The sequence below is a fragment of the Diabrotica undecimpunctata genome, chromosome 1 (genome assembly GCF_040954645.1).
Source record: "Diabrotica undecimpunctata isolate CICGRU chromosome 1, icDiaUnde3, whole genome shotgun sequence".
NCBI lineage: Eukaryota > Metazoa > Arthropoda > Insecta > Coleoptera > Chrysomelidae > Diabrotica > Diabrotica undecimpunctata.
This window is the reverse complement of record NC_092803.1, coordinates 36,621,581-36,645,667: the sequence shown is the minus strand read 5'-3', so window position 1 is coordinate 36,645,667 and position 24,087 is coordinate 36,621,581. Positions and strand designations below refer to the sequence as shown.

Below are 24,087 nucleotides of genomic sequence, written 5' to 3'. Positions count from 1 at the left end.
TGTTTTTCATTTAATTACTATATCCTTTTTGATACTATAAAGAACAACATCTAAAATTAATGCAGATACTAAAAAATATAGGAATATCCATAAAATGAGGAGGAGGAGGAAATGAGGAGGAGACATTATTCAATGTTGACTGGGATCAGTTAATTAAAAAGGCACTTGAAAGTCAGCCATATGTAATTAAAATCAACGTAGAACTACTTAATGTTATTAGATACGCGGGCGATACAGTAATTCTGTCAGAAAATATTGAAGGTCTCCAAATTCTGCTTAATCGTAATTATGAATTAGAAGAAAAAATGGGCATTAAAATAAATTCTAACAAAACCAAATTTTTAGTCTTTTTCGTAACCCACATCCAGATGCAGAGTTTCAATTAAATGAAGTCCAATTTAAAAAAGTTCACAAAATTACATATCTGGGAACTGTCATAACGGACCAACTAGATCCAGAAATAGAAATAAAACGCAGAATAGCAATGACTAAAACTACTTTTATGATAATTTTTCGACTGTTCTAACAACCATTCAAATTTCGTCATTTTGTGTCATGTGGAACAATTTCACCCAATCATGTCAACATTAGACTGATAATTGCATTCAGTGCAATTTTCAATCCCTATGACAACACGATCGAGTTTGACAACTTCATCCAAATAAATTTCAAAATGTCACGTTTCGGCAATGAGAATGTTCAAAGTATAAATGCGCTAATCAAAAAAAAAATTCCCAGAAATACAACCTACAGTCACAAATATATTTATGAGTTATGATTTTTTTTTTCGAAAAATTATCCGCCGAATATCCCTTGGACATTGATGAATGCCTCATAATTTCATGACAAATTTCTCAAGCTCGTTGCTTGGTAACAGCACTCAGCCTTCGGCTTCGTGCTGTTACCAAGGAACGAGCTTTCGATTGTCATGAAATTATTTCATCTGTTATCAATGTCCTAGGGATATTACTACTGAAAATAAATACATTTATTTTCAATAATCATCTCAGTTTAGAACTAAGACAAAAAAAGGTTCAGTGCTTAATTTGGTCTGTACTTTTGTAAGGAGCAGATGTGTGGCCACTAAAAGTATCAAGTATGAACACAATTGAAGCATTAGAAATGTAGATTCATAGACTAGTGCTGAAAATACCTTGGGCAGCAAGAAAAACTAATGAGGAAGTACTAAGAAGGGTCAACAAAGATAGAGAATTGCTAAAGACTGATCCTCCTCCACCTAAGTGCCTTCTCTGTTGAGGTTGGCGATCAATATGGCAAATTTCTCTCTGTTCTGGGCTTGATGAATTAATTCATTTCCTTTTGTGTGGGTCCAGTCTCTGATGTTTCGTAGCCAAGATTTTTTCTTTCGTCCTATGCCCCTTTTACCTTCAATCTTGCCTTCTAATATTACCTGGAGCTTCTCAAATTCCCTATGGCGCATTATGTGTCCTAGATATGACGTCTTTCTAATTTTGATAGTATTGACCAGATGAGGGCGTGTGTTCATTGCTCTCAGTACTTCTTCATTCGTAGTTCTGCTGGTCCAGCTTATTCTTAGCATTCGACGGTACATCCACATTTCAAATGAATTTAATTTGTTGACGTCATACTGTTTTAATGTCCAGGTCTGATAAACACTGATAAACACCGAAAAATGTCTTATCTGGGACAAATAGTGCGGCCAAAAACTGATAATTAAAGGCAAAATCGACTGCCGTAGAGGTGTAGAAAGAAAACAAGTTTCTTGGTTAAAAAACATTTGTGAATGGACTCAGATACCAAATGCAGTTCAATTATTCCATGTGACAGAAGATCGAGAAGCCTTCGCAGTAGGGATCACCAACGTCTGATAATTCTAATAGGTGAAGAAGAAGAGAAGAATTGTTTTTGAAAATGCACCGCAATAATTATACATCAATTACATATTTTATTGATGTTTCACGTCCAGTCAGAAAATCGTTCTCAAAATGCAAATGATCTAATCATAAATGATAAATGATTTAATACACAACACACATACACACACACATATATATATGATCTGCTTTTTCTTACTTTTATATTAACCTTTTATTTATTTAATTACTTTAATTAATTATTTAATTAATTATCTAAGTGTCGCAAATCATTCATAAAAAAAAACAATCTCAGGGTGCCATTTTATTATACAAAAAAAAAAATCAGCTTAGGTTATACTTATCTTTTCTCGGGGCTTCCAGAATCTCTTAGTTGTTCCTTATCGGGATAAAATAGGAAAAGGAAATAAATAGAAATAACTAAATAAACAAATTCAAATATGTTTTATTATCAAAAGATAATATGAAAATTTTGAAATATTGGAATCTTTGTTCATATGTTTTTGTACTCAAAAAAATAAAATTCTGAATATTATAAAAACAAACTTTTTAAATTTATTAAGCAATATTAATAATTATCCTTTGACGTTAAAAAAAAACTTTATGATATTTGAAATGTGAATCAGAAAACTTTAATAATTTTTTTTTAAAACTTTTATAAAATTTATGGTATTTTAAAATAGCGATAATTTTTGATCTTTTGATGATATAGTCTTTTATTTGGAACATACAAAAAATTTCTGCCACAAAAAATTATTGACTGTCCTTTTAATTCACACACGACGATGTCTCCTTTCGACCAAAACAGCTCCCTCTTGTTGATTATGTTAGGCTACCAATCAAAGCCTTCTCCGTTCTAAGTATCAAACTATCAGCATAACAGCAACTCTTTCTCCAAAACACAAGCAGGCCTCTTTTACCTCTTTTACCAGTACTCGTTCAACAAACTCCAAAATTCTCTCCTCTCTTTTATATACTAACAATCTCCTGAGACCCAGGTATTTTTTTTACTTGGTGTTGCAAATATTTTTAATAGTTATAGTTCTTGTGACTTACTCACTTGAACTTTATAGAATCAAGGAGGTATTCTACTTCTCAACTTTGACCCATCTCTCGTTCCACCTTTTAGACACCCACTTCTAATTATTAACACCACTGGCACTTGCTTCTTAACTGACTACACAAAACTTCAACTGCTTCTTTCAGATGACCATCACATAAATCTTTTCTACTCCAAACTTTCAAAACATTCACTCTTTCTCATCCCCATTCCAAACTCGTCGATGGGTAATCAGATGTTTTGACGATGGACCTGTAAATTCACACAATGGGCACTTTAGTTCCTTATTGATTACTGCATGTTGTGATCTTCGGTGCATAATTATTTTGTTTAACATGTCAAACTCAGGATTACATTGTTTGCAATTAAATTTTTTCTTAGCAGGAACTAAGTCTTACAATTTCTCTAAAAATTATACAAAATAATAAGTAAGTAGAACAGATAGATAATAGGGTGGTTTATGGCCTGCCACACTGTAACCTTTACAGATCTATTGTGGACTGTTTAGCCTGTCTCTGTCGTGGCATATTTCTCCACTACTCAAGAGACATTAAGAGTAATTAATGTAGGAGTATATAGCAAAACAATATAAGATTTGTATTCTACCTGCATGTTTTTGTTGTATATGCATTCTTAAACTATCAAGCTTCACAAATGTAGACCTACATTCTTCGCATATAAAAGTTCCATGTTCACCTTTAACCTTTGGTGCCAATATATCAATTTTTTTCTAAAAGAATATATAACTTGTAAACACTTAAATGTCTAATTATATTAGGTTTGGCACTGTGTTCTTACCAAGAAAAGAAATTTGGCACTTGCGTGAATGCTTTCTTTTTACATTCACCCTTAAACTGGACGTTTTGGAAAAGCTCACGTTGCATTCAGCACAATGTACCATTTTGTAGAGTTCAAAATCCTAATCCTAATGTCCAAATGCCTTACTCATATTAATAAATATTTTGAAAAATAAAAAACTGAAATTCCTAAAGACCTACTCAAAAAAGAAACCCTATTAACAGTAAATAACCAATTTAAAAACAAACAAAACCAGAATCTTCGCACAGAAAATCTTGACACGAAATGCCCAACTGGGCTTGCACGAAGCTTTCCGGCCGATAATACTGACGTGTACCTAGATCCTTGTTCCCGTTACACTATTGTCATCCTAATATTGTGAGATGCTATAGTTTCGCTATCGTTGATTATTTGTCGTATCGTCATTGTGTTGCGCGCCCGAAGTTTCCATTCTATGCTCAATGCGGAGAACTGGTGTTCTATGTAAGTCGGGCTTTTTTTTTCTAAGGTTTTTGCTCTTATTTTTTGTGGCATATACCATTTTTGTCAATATTTAAAATTTTTTGATCACTGTCCGTTTTTTATAGTTGTGTATATTTGGGGGAGGGATGTACTAGTTTTTTTGAGGCTTTATAGAACTCCAATTTTATCTAGTTTTCAGACATCACCAAGCAATTTTTGTTTTAATCTTTTGTGCTTCATTCGATAGACATCATGCCGTACTATCTCTCGCAAAATGTAGTCTGTATGGTTTTCGAGATAAGCAAATTTTACACATGCTTTCTCTTCCATTAGGTCTAGTACTCTCATCTGTTGCATGTCATTGAACAGGAAGCATTTGGCTACAATAACGGGTACTTTTGAAGCTTTTCTTAAACATGTTGTGGGCTGATTAGATCTTCTTGTTAATGGTGCATGCATACGAGAGATGCATCTCCCATATGAGGGATGCACATTTCAGTACAGGCATTATAATGCTATTTATCAATCTAGTTTTGGTCTTGACGACATGTTTGTTTCTTCGTCCTAAGAGTCCTCATATACTTTGTCTTTCTTTGTGAGTGGTGGCGTTCACCTGATGAGTGAAATTCAGGCCTTTGTCGATTATGACTCCTAAGTAGTTTGCTTTATTTCTCCACTCGAGTTTTGTAGTTGGTCTTCTACTGTTTATTTCCTCTTCTTAAACATAATATATTGTATTTTATGTATTTTGATATTCAATGCGTCAGTTATCTAGTATTTTTGACTGCTATGGATGTTCATCAGCTTAAAGGCAGATCAAAGCTCACACTGCTGCCTGCAGTACTCCCGCCTATGGAGTCTCTTAATTAGATAGAACTTCTTCTATTAAAACTCTAAACTTTCGGCGAGCTCGATACGAAGAAATGAGTCTTATATATTTAGCAAAGCTGATCCTGTGTATTGTTTGTCATTAAATCCTGCTGCCATGTACTTATTGGCCTGAGTACTTGTAGCTCACTTGAGTGTTAAGCTCTAAATCTCCTTAAGAGAATTTTAGAAGAGTCTTAAGAGAATCACTCTTCCTGCTATCGTGATGAATGCCAGAAGTAAGCTTATAGGCCTTTAGTTTTGAGGACATTTGCTGTTTTTTCCTGCTTTATGTATCACTATGATATGGGCTTCTGTTAGCTAATGTCATCCCACCGACTGAAGTTTTTCTTGGAGTTCTATAATTTTTTCTTGAGATGTCATAGTGCTGGTATTATATTTTATACATTTTGAATTTTAAAATTTAGTGTTTTAAATTATATTGTCAGTATTTTTATATGTATTGCTTTACAAATTTATATGAGGATAGTTTATTTGTTTGCATAAGATCAAGATTAACTCAAAACTCTTGGTTTGTTTATTGTTTATGTGGAAGATAATTTAGTGGGCTTAAATTAAAAATTGGGAGTTCAATTGAACAGGATTTTATGTATAAGTATCATAATTTGTGTCTTAGATGACATCAACAAATATCGTATTACTTAATCTTTGTACACCTACAATATTGCTCATTTTCTTGACCTTCCTCTATGACTACTACACTCGTAACAATCTCTTTGAGGAAGCGACCTTCAGCTAATAACAGTAACTGACGATTCACCTCTATTTTTAATGGAATTTTCCGAATACGTTTTATTAGATTTCATCATTAATATAGCAAGACGTTTTTTCAGATTACAACTAACCTATTGACCTTTTAAACATATCGGCGTTTAATTTTAAATAGAGATATATTTAAACTTGGCGTGAGTAATAAGATAAAAATGAAGTTAGAGATGGAGCGTTCAGTGACGAATTGCATCTGATTTAGTTTAGTGAATACAATCCTGAATTAATAATTATATGAATATTTATTGTTTGATGTTTTATTGCAACCACTAAGGAAAATGCTAAGTAAAATATTTATTTTGAAAATAATTTGCTAAAAAAATGTATATGAGTTGGTATATTCCAAAACATACAACGTGGATTTACATTTACTATATTCTCATCCCATTCCATTGCAGACAGGAAGGGTAGCTTTTTTAGAACGCGCTGTCGCTCTGTTCTCTTTTCAATAATAACGGCTTACAGCACAATATCTTCAATACAATATAAACAAGTTTTTGCAAAGAATATAAAGCTAGTTGTTGTAAAAGAATATAAATAGGAATTATTCCAACTGGGCTCTTTGCCCACTTGGCAAACATACATCAAAGAGGTAATAAAAAAGGGTTGGCAAAAAAATAATGTTTTCAGTTTTGTCTACCGCATGAAAAGAAGCATGTCCCGTCTGTATTTTAATAAAAGAAATGACGTTGAACGACAGCTGCTTTGATATTATTTTAACTACATGAACGAAAGATTCGGTTTAGCCAATGATGTAGTTTGCAGATATTTTTTGCAAAGAAATATATCTTCTGTACACACAAAGACTATTTACAAGGTTAACTAAAAACATTTTACATTCTGTTCACCCTGTGATTTTATAATCCTTTCGGCGAAAATCATAAGGTGATAAATTTGGGCTACAGGATGGATTCTGAAAAATTATCATTGATTGTTTCAAATTTTCTTTCGTAATGTGTACGATTTCACATAGGGCTTAACCAAATACAGAAGGACATGTATGGTAGCTGTAAAATAAATTAAATCCTCCTTTCCTTTCGTTTCTTCAGCACACCGATGTGTTTAAGTGTTTGTTCCACTTGATTTACTCTTCATCTTATGTACCCCTTGACGATTTTTTTATCGAGTCTTTGAAGCGTTTAGTTAATCCAGCTGAAGATAGATTATCTTGTAGATGTTTGAAGGCTTTCGTGTGCTTATTTCTTGGCAGGCCTGTTCTTGTTGCGTTTTGTAGTCTTTCCATTCTCTGTGGAAAAATTCCCTTGGCATTTTTTAAAGGATTCAGACTAATCATTTTCTTAGTTGGGCATTTATTTTTTTCAGGTGGTTCTATAGATGAGCATGTAGCTAGTGGTGCCGAGGAAATATAATTTCTTCCGCTGAAGTTTTGCTCTGAAATTTCTTATCCTGGCGTAGTAAGATTGTATAGATTGGAGTCACTGATATGTGACTGATTCACTTGGTTTTGTTAGCTGAATTCCCTGTTTCGTCTTCGTGATTTCTGTCTTTACTGGCTTCGTATTGACACCCAACTATTTGATCAATTGGTTTTTATGATCTTTCAACAAAAATATTCTTCTTCTTCTTCTTTTATATATGTGGAGATGATTCTGTGTATTTTTCAAAGTGCCTCCAGTAAGATTAAACCACCAACACCACTTCTAGTGTTGGTGGTTCAATATCGTCACCTTTAGCAAATAGGGATCGAAAGTAGTCTACCCATGTTTCCTTCTGAATGTGTTTCGTTTTTATTCAATCTTTAAGCAAGCAATAAATAAATTTAATTTTTAAATGCATTTTGTACTAATTACATTCATACATTGGATATTCTTCTTCTTTAGATGCAAATCCACTAATGGATGTTAGCGATCACATTTTCCATTAATTCTCTATTTCTTGCAATATGTATCAGAGATTGTATGTCGTTAATCCCTGTCCATTGCCTTATGTTTCGGAGCCAGGACATTTTCTTGCGTCCCATTCCTCTCTTGCCTTCAATTTTACCCTCGATTATAAGTTGGAGGAACTGGTATTTTTCATTTCGCATGATGTGACCTAGATACGCCGTTTTCCTTTTCTTGATGGTTTCGAAAAGTTGGCGTTCTTGGTTTATTCTTTTAAGGACATCTATATTTGTGATTTTCGCTGTCCGTGGTATTTTTAGGATACGGCGATAGAGCCACATTTCGAAAGCTTCTAATCTGTTTATATCCCTCGTTTTAAGTGTCCAGCCCTCTACGCCATATAGCAGCACTGACCACACGTAGCACTTAGTAAACCTTAGTCTCAGTTGAAGATCGAACTCTGAACAAGTCAGTACCTTCTTGAATTTTACGAAAGCTTGTCGAGCTTGCTCAATGCGACATTTTACTTCCCTGTCCGATGCCCAGTCTTCAAAAAGCCACGATCCCAGGTATTTAAATTTACTCACTCTTTCAATGGACTTAGTATTCAATGGACTTAGTCTTATGGTGGAGTTTTCAAGTGCATCCAAGTTTCTGGAGATGATCATAAATTTGGTTTTTTTGGTATTAATCTCTAATCCCATTCGCTTACTGTATTCTCCGATTATAGTGACAAGTTGTTGAAGATCGACTATGTTGTCACAAATTAAGACACCATCATCAGCATATCGTATGTTGTTGATCAGTACTCCATTCACTTTGATTCCCATCTTTGCATCCTCCAGAGACTCTTGAAATATGGCTTCCGAATAAATGTTAAATAAAAGAGGGGAAAGCATCCCTGTCGAACGCCCCTTCTTATATGTATGGGTTTGGATATAGAATTGTCTATTTTTAACTGTGCCGTTTGATGCCAGTACAAGTTTTCAATGCATCTTATGTCTTTTTGGTCTATATCAACTTTCTTGAGGATCTGCATTAACTTGTGGTGTTGGACACGATCAAACGCTTTTTGGTAATCCAAAAAGCATAGGAATACATCCTTCTTCTGATCGTAACAATTTTGGACCAGCACCTGTGTTGCTACTATTGCTTCTCGTGTTCCTAAACCTTGCCTAAACCCGAACTGGGAGTCACTGATGTCCCATTCACATTTTTTGTATAATCTTTGATGTAGTATTTTTAAGAATATCTTTAAAGTGTGACTCATCAGGCTAATGAGTCTGTGATCCTCACATCTTTTTGCATTGACTTTCTTGGGCAGGGGAATTAACCACTGTTGAGGATAGCAGCCAGTTTCATAAATTAAGTTAAATATTTTGTGTAGTGCTGAAATTCCCCTTTCATCCAGTAATTTGAGTATTTCTGACGGGATTTCATCTGGTCCAGGTGCCTTATTGTTTTTTGAATTTAATATTGCCTTTTCTATCTCCTCTTTGGTGATTGAAGGGCCAGTCAGCTGGTATTTTTTTCCTCTGTCTGTCTTTTTGTACAGAAGTGAAAACAAGAGAGGCTATAAAATAAAATAGTAAGCTATAGAGATATAAAAGAAATTTGTTGAGAGATATTGTTTATATTGGAAACTGAAGGCTTGCTCAGTCTAGTTTAAACGATTTAGTCTATGGTCTCAACTCACGCGTTCGACCTCTGTCTCTTCTGCCTATAGGTGTTTCATACATTGGATGATTGGATATAATTAATTTTTAAAATGCTAGCAAATATTCTGTACAAAAGGTTACAAAGTTTACAAAGTGGGCGTAATCGAATACTGCGCCGAGTTCACTCCAGGAAAATCAACAATTAACAAGATTAGTCCCATAAGACAGATATTCGAGACAACATAAGAATTTAAAATGGAAACCCATCATCTATTAGCTGACCATAAGGTCATGTACGACAGTGTCAAAAGAACAATACTATACCAATCGATGCGTGTGTTTGGTATACCAGGAAAACTTATCCGATTAACAAGATTGACAATGTCTAACTTAAAAGCCAACGTTAGGATACAGGGAGAAAATTCTCGATGCTTTGAGATAAAGGATGGACTCAGGCGATGCCCTGGCTTGCTTCCTATTTAACATTGCTTTGGAAAAGGCAGTCCGAGACATACGAATTATAGACTACGGTACTATTTACAATAGATCGATACAAATCTTAGCATACGCTGATGACATTGATATACTAGGGCGTAGGAAGTAGTCTTGCTATTCGAGCATAAAATACTATGAAAAATATTTGAAGCTATAGACAACCAAGAGCAGTGGCGCAAAAGATATAACTTTTAGTTATACCAACACTTTAAGTAACAAGACGTCTTAACCTTAATTAAAACAGCCATTTCGATGGGCTGGACAATTAATACGAATGCCAAACAACACGATTGCTAGAAAGCTAACCACAGAAACACCTATAGGCAGAAGAGACAGAGGTCGAACGCGTGAGTTGAGACCATAGACTTAATCGTTTAAACTAGACTGAGCAAGCCTTCAGTTTCCAATATAAACAATATCTCTCAACAAATTTCTTTTATATCTCTATAGCTCACTATTTTATTTTATAGCCTCTCTTGTTTTCACTTCTGTACAAAAAGACAGACAGAGGAAAAAAATTTAATCGGGTCGCCACAAACTGAACAGAATGGCGACGAATTTTAGAGCAGGCCAGGATCCATAGAGCATTGTCGAGTCAAAGATAATAATGTTGATATAGGCAATTGCAGACAAGAGTAGAAAAGTCATTATCAATTTGTATGCAGGAAACTGCAGAAAAACCAAAAGATTAACAAATTTGGTGCCCAACCAGAACATCAGTATCGGTGGGCAAGAAGTAGAGCTCGTATCATCATTTGGCTCTACAACTCTGTGAGTCTTGGCCGCGTTTACTATTTCTCTCCATTGTTGTCGGTCCTGATCAGCTATTTCCCATTGCTGTATTCCCATTTTGCGTAGATCACTTACTACTGCGTCTTTCCATCTCTTTCTTGGGCGACCAACTGACCTTCTGCCATCGGGCCTTTCCCAGAATGTGGCATTCAGGAGTCTTTCGTCACTCGATCTTAGTACGTGACCCGCCCATCTTATTCGGTTTGCTTTAATGTAGCGTACTATGTTTTCATCTCCATATACTGTCTGGAGTTCATCGTTGTGTCTTCTTCTCCATTCTCCTGTTGTCTCTTCTCTGCAAGGCCCATAGATAGTCCGCAGTATCTTTATTTCCAGTACCAGTAATTTTGTCGTTTCCCGCTGGTTCAGAGTCCATATCTCGCTTCCATACGTTATTGTGGGACGAATTATTGTCTTGTACACTCTTATTTTTGCTGGTATTGACAGTATTTTTGATTTAAGTACGGTAATTAATGAGTAATATGTATATTTATTTTCAGATGTTATGATCGCTCCCAGGTACTTGAATTCTTTGACGGCTTTAAAGTTGTATTCATTGATTGTTACGTTTTGTCTAACCCTTGGTCTTGGGTTCTTCGTAACCACCATGTACTTGGTCTTGTCCTCGTTGACCTTCAGACCAACTTCCTTGGTTCCGTTTTCGAATAGGGTGAAAACTTCTTTTGCATCTCTGGTGGATTGTGCAATTGTGTCCACGTCATCCGCAAACGCCAATAGTATTTTTGATCCTTGGACGGCAAATCCGTTTATCAATTGTGGTTGAGCTTTCCTTACCGCATGTTCCAGTGCAAAATTAAATAGCAGGGGGGCGAGAGGATCTCCTTGTCTAAGCTCGGTGTCAATGAGGAATACCTCCAACGTGGTGCTGCCAATTCTGATCCGTGCGGAAGCGTTCTCTGTGCTAAGTAGAACTCGTAGACAAATATAAATACCTAAGATATAAAATTATGATTGGCAGAGATAACCAGACCCATGAACTGAAGAGAAGAATTGGTCTTGGATGGGCAGCATATGAAAAACTGAGAAAAACTTTTAAAATTGAGCTGCCCATATGCCCGAAGAAAAAATGTTTTTGATCAATGCGTCCTCCCATTGTTGACATACGGAGCAGAAACACATACCTACTCTAACAAAAGCCTCGGCTACCAAACTAAGAGTCACACACACACAAGAATGGAGCGATCCATGTTAGGAGTAACTGTGCGAGACAAAATAAAAAACGAAGAGATCAGGAGACGAACCAAGGTGACTGACGTCATCAAAAGGATAGCCAAAGAAGCGTCGGTCGATCACCTACACGACGGGCTGACAATTTAAGAAGAAAACATAAAATGAGAGTGACGCAAGATAGAGAGCGGGGTTGGAAACACGAGGAAGAGGTGTATGAAGAAGTGTTTGCTTATCCCTCCAAGTCTATTTTAAAATCCTAGTTTTATTGAGGTTATCAGTTTGTATTATCTACGAGAGTATTTATTTATTTAAAAGCAGATTTAAAGCAAATGTTTAGGTATTATACCTTAAAGGAAATGACAGTAAAATTGTACAGCCTCGGTAATAAGGAAAAAGAAATGTACAGAAAGTTTAAAGTAATGGCAATAAAAACACATAATTTTTAAAATTAATAACACGTGTAGTTAATTTCTATAGAAATCGTCAACCCAGACTATCATTTAGCACGTTTGCTTAGTATGCACACATTATCTTTAAAAACCAGGACCGGTTTAACAGATTTTACATAATTAAAATAAAATCTTTCTTTGTTTAAAATAATTCAAGATTCATTTAATGTAAATTATAAACTGCAATACATTGTTTAAATATATTAATTCTTATGGTACTCTTACCTTCACTTTTGTGTTCTGATAAAGTTCTCTGGTTACTTTATCCATGTGTTCCTAATATGTCACTACATGTTAATTTTTGCCACGGAGCATTACCTCTGATGCTTTAGTACTTCTTTTTAAAGATTCTTTCTGAACTACAGATTTCTTATATAATTTTTGCTCTACATTTTTTATTAGGCCTGTGGACACCATTAATCCAAATAGATTTGCTTGTACTACTTATCAGTATATTCAAATCTTAACAAAGAAATAATTTATTTTTGCTCTTAAAGTGCCTATCTTCTATGGATCATATTCGTTGGTTCTGCAGCCACGATAATCTTGTCAGCCTTGTCGACCACGGTAATCTGCACTTTGGCAACCTTCGACATTGTATTTGTCTCTGTAGAATAAGCTGCAGTAAGTGGAACTTTTTATTTATTATCATGTGCCCAAAGAATTCCAATTTAGTAGTATTCCTACCCTTGATCGTTGGGAGGTATTCCAGTTCTCCACCGATGCGTTGTAAGATGGTTTCATTAGATATATGATATATTCATGGGACTCAAAGCATGCGTCGCTAGCACCACATCTCAAACGCTTATATGCAATATATGAGTCGTCTGTGACAATCCACACTTCTGCTCTGTAAAGCAAAGTCTTATTTCTTATCATATTTTAGCATCTTGTTTCCCTTGAGTGGCCTAGTCTTTATTTATGGAGCCTCCTAAGTATGTTATCGTCTCAGCTCTTGGAAGAGCTACATTGTTGGCATTAGATTGTGTTTGGCCGATGTAGTTCCCACTGATAGCTAGTGTTTGTGTTTTTTTTAGTCTATATTCATACCATATTCACAGCATGTGGTCATTATACGGAATTATAATTCTTTGAAGCTACTTTACATTATTCGCCATAAGGACAACGTCATCCATGTACCTCTGGTTGTTCATCACCTTTACATTTATTGCAATTACGTCTTCTATAGTGTCTAGTATATAGATATTCTGAGTATATGTTAAATAGGTAAGGCAATAGTACACAACTCTGACATACTCCTGTCCATATATTAAGCACACGAAGACTGTATTCTACTCTAATAACTTAGTCCAAACCACCCATTAGATTCACGGCTAAATATGTAATAATTCTACAAGTTAACAGAAAGGCTAAATAAATTTTTCCTACGGGATGGAACGGAAATTATATGCATACCAACTTTTTGAAAATCAGTAAAGCCTTAGTTAAGGTTTGGCATGAAGGTCTGTTCTATAATTAGGGAACACAAAGATTTCTAATTTTTTTTTCTTTTTTTTTTCTTCTTTTCTTCAAACACTAATTTCTTCGTTCCATTGCAGAGTTTGCATATCTAGCATCAGCAAACAAGTTGCTAGCTTCTCAGACGACACCACAATCCTAACCAAAGCTCTTCAGTTTAGTCCAAAAAAAGCGTAAACAATTTATAAGCAAACCCAAATAAAATTAAAATGTAGTTAAAAAAGTACGGACTTAGAGAAGTCTTCGTTCATATGTTAAATATCACAAATGTGTCATGTCGAACTTTGAACGAAGACGGACTTTCAAAGAGAAACGCAGGCATTAATTTTTTCTGGTGCATAATATTTTGTCCTCTATAATATGAATTACAAAAATTTCTTTCTGGAACATAGAGATATGTTCAAATATTCCAGCGGGCACTAAGGATCTTGCCTTATGTCATAATCCCATCTTAGATTTGGACGTCTTTTGACGCCCTTTGAATACCACAGTGTAATTTTATTGGACCATCTATTGTCAATTCTTCTCGCTAAATGTCCCGCCCACTGTTATTTTAAAAATTTAATACTGTGGATTACATCAGTGAACTTGGTTTTCTGTCTGATCCATTTTATTTTTATTCAATCTCTCTTTGTTATACATATCATGCACCGCTCCATTAACCTTTAGGAATCCATTTATCTCTTTTTTTATTGTTCAAGTTTCGTAGTCTTATGTCATGATTGTTAGTATACACTGATCGAATGCTTTTTTCTTCAGGTGGATTGGCATCTTTGATTTGAATTTAACTGTATTTCTACCAAAAGATGCCCAAGCTAGTTTCATTTTTCTGTTGATTTCTGGAAGTAACGAGCTAGATTTATGTGTTAATTGTCCCAGATGTACAGCCTTGGTTGGTCAAAGTTTTCATCACTGACTTTTGATATATAAAATCGAAAGCATTCTCGAAATCTATGAAGGTTAATGCTAGCGGTATTGCGGTATTTCATATTCTTAACGTCTACTCATTAGATCTCGAAGCTTATGTATATGATCCAGGGTACAGATTCCACTTCTGAATCTAGCTTGCTCTCTTGTCTGTGCAGCATCTAATCTGTTGTTGATGATCTTTATGAATATCTTGTATATGATTAGCTGTAGACTTAACGATCTGTAGTTTTTGATATCCTCATTGCTACCTTTCTGATAAATGAGAATTTTGTTCGCTGTATTCCAGTGGTTTGGTATGCATCTCGGTCTTAGACAGTTCAAATACGCCTGCTAAGATTTTCCAGGGTTTTTTGCCAGCGTATTTAAGCAGTTTCACTATTATGATATAACAGTGGAATAAAATTACAGTACAATAAAGACTGCAGATGTATTGTCGGAATAAAAGGTTATTCCTAACATTGTCCAGTAGCTTCCAGTAAGTTTGGATTCGCTACTTAAATCGCCATCTAAGAGAAGTCTTCTGATTTATTATTTCTTCATATATTATAAATGTATATATATATATATATATATATATATATATATATATATATATATATATATATATATATATATATATATATATATATATATATATATATATATACAGGGTGTTTCAAAAAAAGGTAACCCCGTCTCTAGGGTAGGTAAAAAACTGAAAAATAATTGGGGTTTGCTTAGTAAAAAATCCGTTTTTAAGATACAGGGCGTTGAAGAAAAAAAAAAATTTTACGCATTTTTTACGATTTTGCCGAAACTACTGGAAATATTGTAATGAAATTTTATACGAATATGTTTTGGAAGCTGATACATCCCATGAATTTGTTTTTATATCTGATTCTCATAGAGGGCGCTAGCTACACAGATCGTACTAAGTATTAGTCAATATAACTTTTTTAAGAGTATAATTATTAATCAAAATTTCAAGTAAACTTAAACATCATTCAATTTTACACGAAAAAGGTACTCCTGGTAAAACTCGATACTGTGTACCGTTTTCGGAATATTTTGATTTGAAAATTATGAAGTAATAATTGATGCTGGTAATAATGATAAAGTTCATAGCAGGTATACCTCTATTTTCTCCAAGTGTGCCATGGAAATCTGACATTTATTTATTGTTATGACGATAAATCAACAATAATTAGAGTTTTGAAACCTTGTTATTTGTACAATCAAATCAAAATGTACTCAAAAATGTTGAATACACTGACATGTTATTAACCTTAGGCGAATGTTTAGGATGTTCTCGTGCAGCTGTGACACGTTATGCAGAAAAGTTTCCTAGAAGAAACTTACCAAGTAAAAAAACATTTAGAGCCGTTGAACGACGTTGTCGAGAAACTGGGAATGTGAGACCAAATAAAATAAATTCTGGTAGACCAAGAACAACAAGAACAATTAATAAAGAAAATAATATTTTAAATTTACTTGATCAAGATCCAACAGTTAGCGTAAGGAATATAGCAAGACAAACAAATACTTCTTCTTCAAGTACTTGGCGGATACTGAAAGAACAGCAATTACATCCTTATCATTACAGACAAGTCCAAGAGCTCTTGCCAGATGATCTACCGGTTAGAGTGGATTTTTGTGAAACATTGCAACAAAGGGCAGCCCACAATCCAAATTTTTTAAAATGCATTCTTTTTACGGACGAGGCCACCTTTACGCGACAAGGTATGTTTAACTCCCATAATGCACACTACTGGTGTGATGAGAATCCACGAGTCAAAAGGGTATCACATTACTAACACTCATTTAAAGTTAATGTTTGGGCAGCAACTTTAGGTAACAAATTAATAGGTTATCATATTCTACCTAGAAATTTAAATGGTGATATGTATTTTGATTTTTTAAACAATTCCTTATTCGAGATATTAGAAGATTTAACGCTAAACGAGCGAAGATCTTTATTTTTTATGCATGATGGAGCTCCACCACACTTTGATAGAAGGTGTCGTAATTGGTTGAGTAATCATTTTCCGAATCGATGGATTGGTAGAGGTGCAGAAGCTCCGATTCATTGGCCTCCTCGGTCATGCGATTTTAACCCTTTGGACTATGCAGTTTGGTCGTATATTAAGGAAAAAGTCTATGCTACAGAGGTAAATTCACGCCAAGAATTGGAAGAAAGAATTAAACGTCAATTTAATGACATCATAGCTGATCCCCTACCGTTTAGAAGGTTAATGGAATCTTTAGAAAAAAGAATAGACTTGTGTATTCGCGAAAACGGAGGGCATTTTGAACACTTACTGTAATTGAATTTTATATTATGTTCTTAGTCATTAATTTAATTTTCTTCTTGTGAGTTTTGTTTAATTACTAACTATTTTATACCAGCATCAATTATTACTTCATAATTTTCAAATCAAAATATTTCGAAAACGGTACACAGTATCGAGTTTTACCAAGAGTACGTTTTTCGTGTAAAATTGAATGATGTTTAAGTTTACTTGAAATTTTGATTAATAATTATACTCTTAAAAAAGTTATATAGACTAATACTTAGTACGATCCGTGTAACTAGCGCCCTCTATAAGAATCAGATATAAAAACAAATTTATGGGATGTATTAGCTTCCAAAACATATTCGTATAAAATTTCATTACAATGTTGCCAGTAGTTTCAGTAAAATCGTAAAAAATGCGTAAAATTTTTTTTTCTTCAACGCCCTGTATCTTGAAAACGGATGGCGTTACAAAACTTTTTTACTAAGCAAACCCCAATTATTTTTCAGTTTTTTTCTTACCCTGGAGACGGGGTTACCTTTTTTTGAAACACTCTGTATATATATATATATATATATATATATATATATATATATATATATATATATATATATATATATATATATATATATATATATATATATATATATAGGTATATATAGTAACTAGTTTATGACATTATTACAAGTAGTATGAATACAATTTCCTTATACTTTTAAGCATAAAATAACGCTAAAAACTAATATGTTCTATATTTACACGAAATGTTTTATTAATATTTTCTGTAATATACATTACTCATAATTTATAATTTGTGCTGTTATTCGATAGAAGGCAATATAAATAGTCAATCATCGTGAATCGTAACATGTTAAGCCGGTGGTTTATGATAATATGATTATGATACTATAAGATATTCCCTGAATCTCTAACCACACTGGTTTTAAAATACCATATTTATCAATTCGAACTTTGCATTTCCCAACGTTCTTCATTCACGCTGTATTTTTATCTAAATCCATAAAAGTCGAGCCATAAACAATGTTATTATTTAATTCAGAACAATCTCGCACTGGTATGTTAATAATTAATGTCAGTATTTGTCGAGTTTCTGCGATGTATGAACGCAAAGATCTGTCGCGACACAGTTCCAAGTGGTCGTTGTTTTCACCAGTCGTGGAAAAAATCAAATATACTTTTTCTTCGGATGATTTTGGAGAGTGTAAACACTGTTGTGAGGATGCTGTGAATTATTCCGAACAATTTAAAAGGTATGAAGGGATTTCTAGAGGTAATAATGCAAAGTAAGTTCTACATCATACACCGAAAATAAGCAAACGTAATGCATGAAAACATTCAAGATATCTTTTTTTGTCTGCTCGATCATTTCTGATGTGATACTCTTCTAATATTTTCTAATTGTCCTTATGCATTTCATGGAGTGACCACGTTTTTCTTACTTTTTACAAATCTGTTTTATACAGAGTTTAGATTTTTCTATCGTCTCGTCTCTACTCTCATTTTATGTCACTCATGGAAGGGCTTTTTTGGTACTTTTTGCTGCTATGTTTTCTGTTTCATGTCGTTTTGCTGTTGTTTCTTGACCAATTTTATCATCCAGATCATAAAAGTTCTTAGGCTTCTTTTTTCTTATTATCGTTAGGTTTGTTTTCTGTGATTTTGATATTTTAGTTATGGTTTCAGCTGTGTATTTTGCGGCCTATATAGCTTACAGCTGGGTATATTCGCATTTAATGCTGAATGATGTGGGTTCGATCCCCGCTACAAAAATTAAAAAGTATTGCTCAGGTTATCGCTTCGAAGGTCCTTCCTACACAAATATGTGCAGAGGAGTTGCCTACGCTCAAATGGCATATTAAGGAGAGTGATATTGGATATTTTAATTGCGATCGTTATGTTTTTGTTTCGTAAAATAATTCTTATATATCCCAATATTCTAGATTGAACAAATTTATTCGCACGAACGCTGTGTGCGCAAAAGTGCTCAGGTCTGTACGTGTGCCCACATAAAGTTAACGCGCACGAATAATATCCGTTAGTAGTCGGTTTCTGAATGACATCAAAGAATATTTACGAGTAAATTTGCTCAGTTTGGATGGTATTTGTAAATGTAGCCGTTGTGCCCGTACACTGTACAGATTGATTTTAGTTAAAAATTGTTTTAACCCGCTTTTTTCTGTTAAAGTAAATCAAAAGCGACCGGCGATTTTGAATGTCAGTTACGCGTGCAAAATCAATTTTTTAAATAAAATTCCTATCAACTCGATTAAAAAAAAATCGATACCTTTTCATCACAGTCTTCTATAGACAAAAATTAAAATGCGTTTCGAAGGTGGTGACTGCGGCTTTCGTATGCATTTTTTGCATTTTACCACAAATAAAGTCAGTTTTTATAAAGCCGTCAAGTAAATAAACGTTGCGCGATTTTGGCCACTTTTTACGATTCTCATGAGATCAGTAAAATGTATTACTTCTATTTACAGGTCACTATAGAATTTACATTATTAGAGCCTAATGTTCAAAACCTACAGCATAAAATTTCGATTTTCAGTTTTCGCCACACATATAAAAGCATTTGAAATATGACCTAAAAACGCTGAATTTAAACTTTCACATTACAACGATCTAAATCGTTTTTCAAAACTACATAACTTCAGCTACAAATTTCACCCAATGCTGTCTACTTGGAAGCATTTTCCGGGGCGTAAGAAGGTTTGTAATGTAAAAGTTTAAGCATAGACAAGCATTTTAATTCAGAGTTTTTAAGCCTACTTTAAATGCATCGTATTTGTTGTCAAAGCTCAAAATCAAAATTTTATGTTATAGTTTTTGAAAATTAGGCTTTAGTAATGCCAACTTTACAGTGACCGGTCAATGAAAGTGATAAATTTTATTGATCTCATATAAGTCGTAAAAAATGGCAAAAATAGCGCAACATTTATTTATTAAACTGCTTTCAAAAACTAATTTCAATTGCGGCAAAATACAACAATTGTATACAAAAGCTGCAGTCTTTACCTTTAAAAAGCATTTTGATTTTTGATAATAAGATACTTTGATATGAGGATATCGAATTTTTACCGTCGAGTTGATACAAACTGGCATTCAAAATCGCCGATGGCTTCAAGCGTTGCTTCTGAGAGAACGGTTTATTTACAGAAAAAGTGGTAATAACCATTTTTATTCAAAATTATCTCAGCTATATTTCCTGTTTAAAACAGTTTTTTAAGCCCGGTAGTAGGAGTGGCCATTTTTGCATCTTTTTTGGGGTCCTAAAATAGACATTCTCAGAAAAATTCAGCTTGTTTGTCTCATTTTAAGAGATCAAATCTCTGACGATTGGACTAATCTACATGTTGAAAAATAGAGGATTTATTGGCGTAAAATTTAAGAGAATGGTTTAATATCAATGTGAGTTCAACTCAATTATTTAGGACAGCTGTGAATAAAGTTTGAATCGCCATAATTATTTCCAACGTCCATTTGAAGAGGAAACTTTAAAAATAAGTTAATATATGAAAAATAATTTGTTTAAGATCAATAGAAGCTTTTAAAATATAGGTGTGCCAAAGGATGCTAAAGATATCATAGACAGAATACTGACTGAATGAATGTATATTACAGATTATGGAAACCGATAGAGAATTTCTAACCATTATTAAATTACGTAAAATAGGTTATCTCACATGTAGAACACATATATCAAGGAGAGAAATTAGGCTTCCTATGTCTCATATTGACAGATTCCATAAAAAAGGTTTAAAAAATCTAAGAGATTTGGATATGGATCATCACATCTGTTAAGATTTGAGCTAAATAGGACCATTAGTTTACAAGTTACAATTATTTAAGCAAAACTTTAATTCCCGATCATGATAAAGCATTGCTTTTTGATAAAATACCTGACTAACTTGGTTATATAAAAACAAATGATCCTGAAAGATCTGATCGTCAAATTCGGCAGCTGTCCCGAAAATATTAAAAAGTCCAAAAAATCGTTTTTTGCTAGTCGTGAATTATAGCAGGGAAGTTAAAGATACGAGAATGCAATGTATTTACTACTTGATGTGAACATTTGTCAATGGGAAAGTTTTATTTAAATTGGGTACCGCGTTTGCTCAGTCAATAAAAATTAATAACGCGTCAACATTTCAGACCGTTCTTTTTAATTATTTATACAATAAATAGTTGTTCTTGCATCGGTATATGAGAATGATTAAAACGTTTATTAACTACTTCACTTCATCCAAAAGCGGAATACGTTAATATCAGTTGACAATGTTTTAATTTCTTTACTTTGAGATGGGCAAGCTATCTTTTTATTAGTTGAAGTTTGGAAACATGAGTAGCGAATGTTATATGGTATTACTGGGAACGTTAAAGAAAGGGATTATGAAAAAGAAAAAATTGCTCTTTCTCCAACAGTTCACAAATCATTCGTAAAGATGACTAAAGTACATAATTTACACTTTTATATACTCTGGCATTCGCCATATTACTAGTTAAACTATTCTGAATAGCTGCAAAAAAGTAAAGATAGCCATGTTAATCGCCAACATCCAGAACGGATAAGCCCGTAAAAAGAAGACCTACCGTATTCTTCCAATTTCACCTTTAGGAACTACTGGTTTTATGAAACTTGTAAATGAAGCTATAAGGATCAAATCAAGGGATTATTGCGGAAACTAAGGCATATTTTGAGACCAAAGACAAATCGTTCTACAAAAAAAACAAGAAATTGTTAGAAAAGCATTGGAACTATTTTTCCACTCTATAACACATGTTCATGAATAAGGTCGAATTTTAAAAGCTGTTAGTACATTTTGTATTAAACCGAAGTCCTAAAATAAACCATTTCATTAACTCTACTGCTCAGATTAGTAATAGATACTGACTCCATTCTTGTGCAGCATAGATGTATATGCCACGTGCATAGATTTCCTTTATACAGCTTTTTCTATGTCCTTTAGGTATCTACGTAATGATTTGTTTATAGATCCCCATGTTATTTGTTATCTTCTGTGTGAACTGATTTTATCAGCATTTTTTGACATGACATTTTTCACAAGACCATCACATAATATTGTCTCCAGAACGATGTCATTCACCTTCTTTAAATCTCTATTTGGTAAGAGGTCCCTGAGGGCTGCATTGCTTATTATTTATCAATGCCACAGGTAAACTTCATGGATCCGCAAACTGTTTTGAATCTTCCCCACTAGTTCTTCTAGAGACGTTTCTGACGCATTCTGAATTTACTACACCGTATCGTCACAGAACAAAGAACAATTGTTATTTGTTCTGGGGTATCGTCACATTTCTGCCTCCGTTTTGTGCGGCAGGCCGAGGTGAACGCAAAACAATTATATCTGATTTCAAATTTTTTTCGAAGTGAAATTTTGTTACTAAAAAAAGCTGCATATAGTGAAAACATTGTTGATGAGTGGTTTACAACTTTGAATTTCACTATATATTTGAATTATTTTAAAACAAATATTCAGAGTGTGTTTAAGGGCTCAATTATAGGAGCACTAATGTCATCGGGTAACAGCGCGCGTTAGTGTCGGCCCAACCAGACAATGGCACTATCACGGGGTCAATTATACGAACGACATTTCCGTTCGTACAATTTACTTCATGGTAGTGCCATTGTCCGGTTGGGCCGACGCTAACGCGGTGCTGCTAACCCGACGACATTAGCTCTCGTATAAGACGGTCTTTAGCGCTAAAGTCGTCGCACTAGCAGCGCCGCAGTGGCGTCGGCCCAACCGGACAGTAGCACTACCATGGAGTAATTATACGAACGGTAATGTCATTGGTATAATTTACTCCATGGTAATGCCAGAGAACTACGAACAAACTGTGTTCGTAGTTCTCTGGTAGTGCCATTGTCCGGTTGAATCGACGTTAACGCGGCGCTGCTAACGCGACGACATTAGCGCTTGTATAACAGTGTCCTTAGAGGGTTGTCATCATATACACCATATATTTTTGAATTTGAGTAGTCTCATCTGCAACACATGAAGAGTTGGTAATTATCGACATACTCTTTCGAAAACCTGTCTGTTCTCTCGTCTCCAATTGTTCATATTTCTTGTTAATTATATTTTATATTACTTTTATACAGCTAAGGATTATTAACCAAGATTCGGTATTTGTCACACGATTTTCTGTCTTACATTCTTTTTCCCACAACTTTAACCATTTTAGTTGTTTGATTCGAATTGGTTATATTTCAATCACCCACCCCTTTCATTTTTTCTATTTCCTATTATTTTTATGTTTCTTCCAGTGTTTTATGCTTAATTTTTCCCATTTCTGCAATTTGTTGTATCCATTTCTTTCTTTGTATATGATTTTCTTCTTTTATAGGCTTAAGTTAATGAATTAAACAACTCTTTGTTATTTGTTTTATTAATTTGTGATTGAATATTCCTCTGTCTTATTTCTTATTCTGTCCTATTTTCTCTTTATAACTAATATTCGTAGATACCTCATATTCAGTCCATTTATTCTAGTATTATGTTTTGTATTATGTATTTTACCTTAATACTTTTAGTTGTGTCACTCTCAAACCCAAAATCAGCTGCTATATTGCAAAACCTTTCAATAATACAAAACTTTTTAATTTTCTATTTTATCTAGAGATGCCTCTTGTCGCTTCTGCTTTTCAATGTTTACTCTGAAAGATTTTTCAGAAATACACTTCCTGAACAAGAAGTAATAATTGTGTACGGTGAAGATTATCAATAATTTGCGATATGCGGACGACACAGTACTCCTAGCATCTACTCAAGAAGATCTGCAAACATTACTTGACAGTGTCGTTGAGAGCTGTAAGGAATAGGTCTTTATCTTAACATACGGAAAACCAAAATACTCTTAATAAGTAAACAATATAATATAAAGCCGTCGCGACAGAGAGTCACGGTGAAATTAGATCCAGAATTGATCAGGCCAGAGCCGCTTTTAGAAGAATATCCAAGTTATTATGTAACAGAGTCTTGGACTATAGGTAAAAGTGATCTAAATCGCCTTGAAGCTTTCGAAATGTGGTGCTATAGAAGAATTGGAAAAGGTTCTTGGGTAGAGAAGATTTGAAACTTCTCAATAGTAGAACTCT

The 24,087-nt window shown here is 34.0% G+C and overlaps 1 protein-coding gene across 13 annotated transcripts in view; it reads left to right on the top strand.

Moving 5' to 3' along the window:
* The window catches only part of Irk1 (Inwardly rectifying potassium channel 1), a 164,434-nt gene that overhangs the window by 102,107 nt on the left and 38,240 nt on the right, over nt 1-24,087 (top strand). For 2 of the 13 annotated variants that reach the window (XM_072540943.1, XM_072540927.1), the window contains exon 1: nt 18,037-18,247. The exons of 9 other annotated variants lie outside the window; for them this stretch is intronic. In XM_072540943.1, coding sequence (XP_072397044.1) covers nt 18,060-18,247 — 188 coding nt within the window. In that variant the 5' untranslated portion in view covers nt 18,037-18,059. Of the gene's footprint in view, nt 1-18,036; nt 18,248-24,087 lie in introns of those variants that run through there. 2 more of the 13 variants (XM_072540963.1, XM_072540952.1) reach the window with 2 other exon arrangements.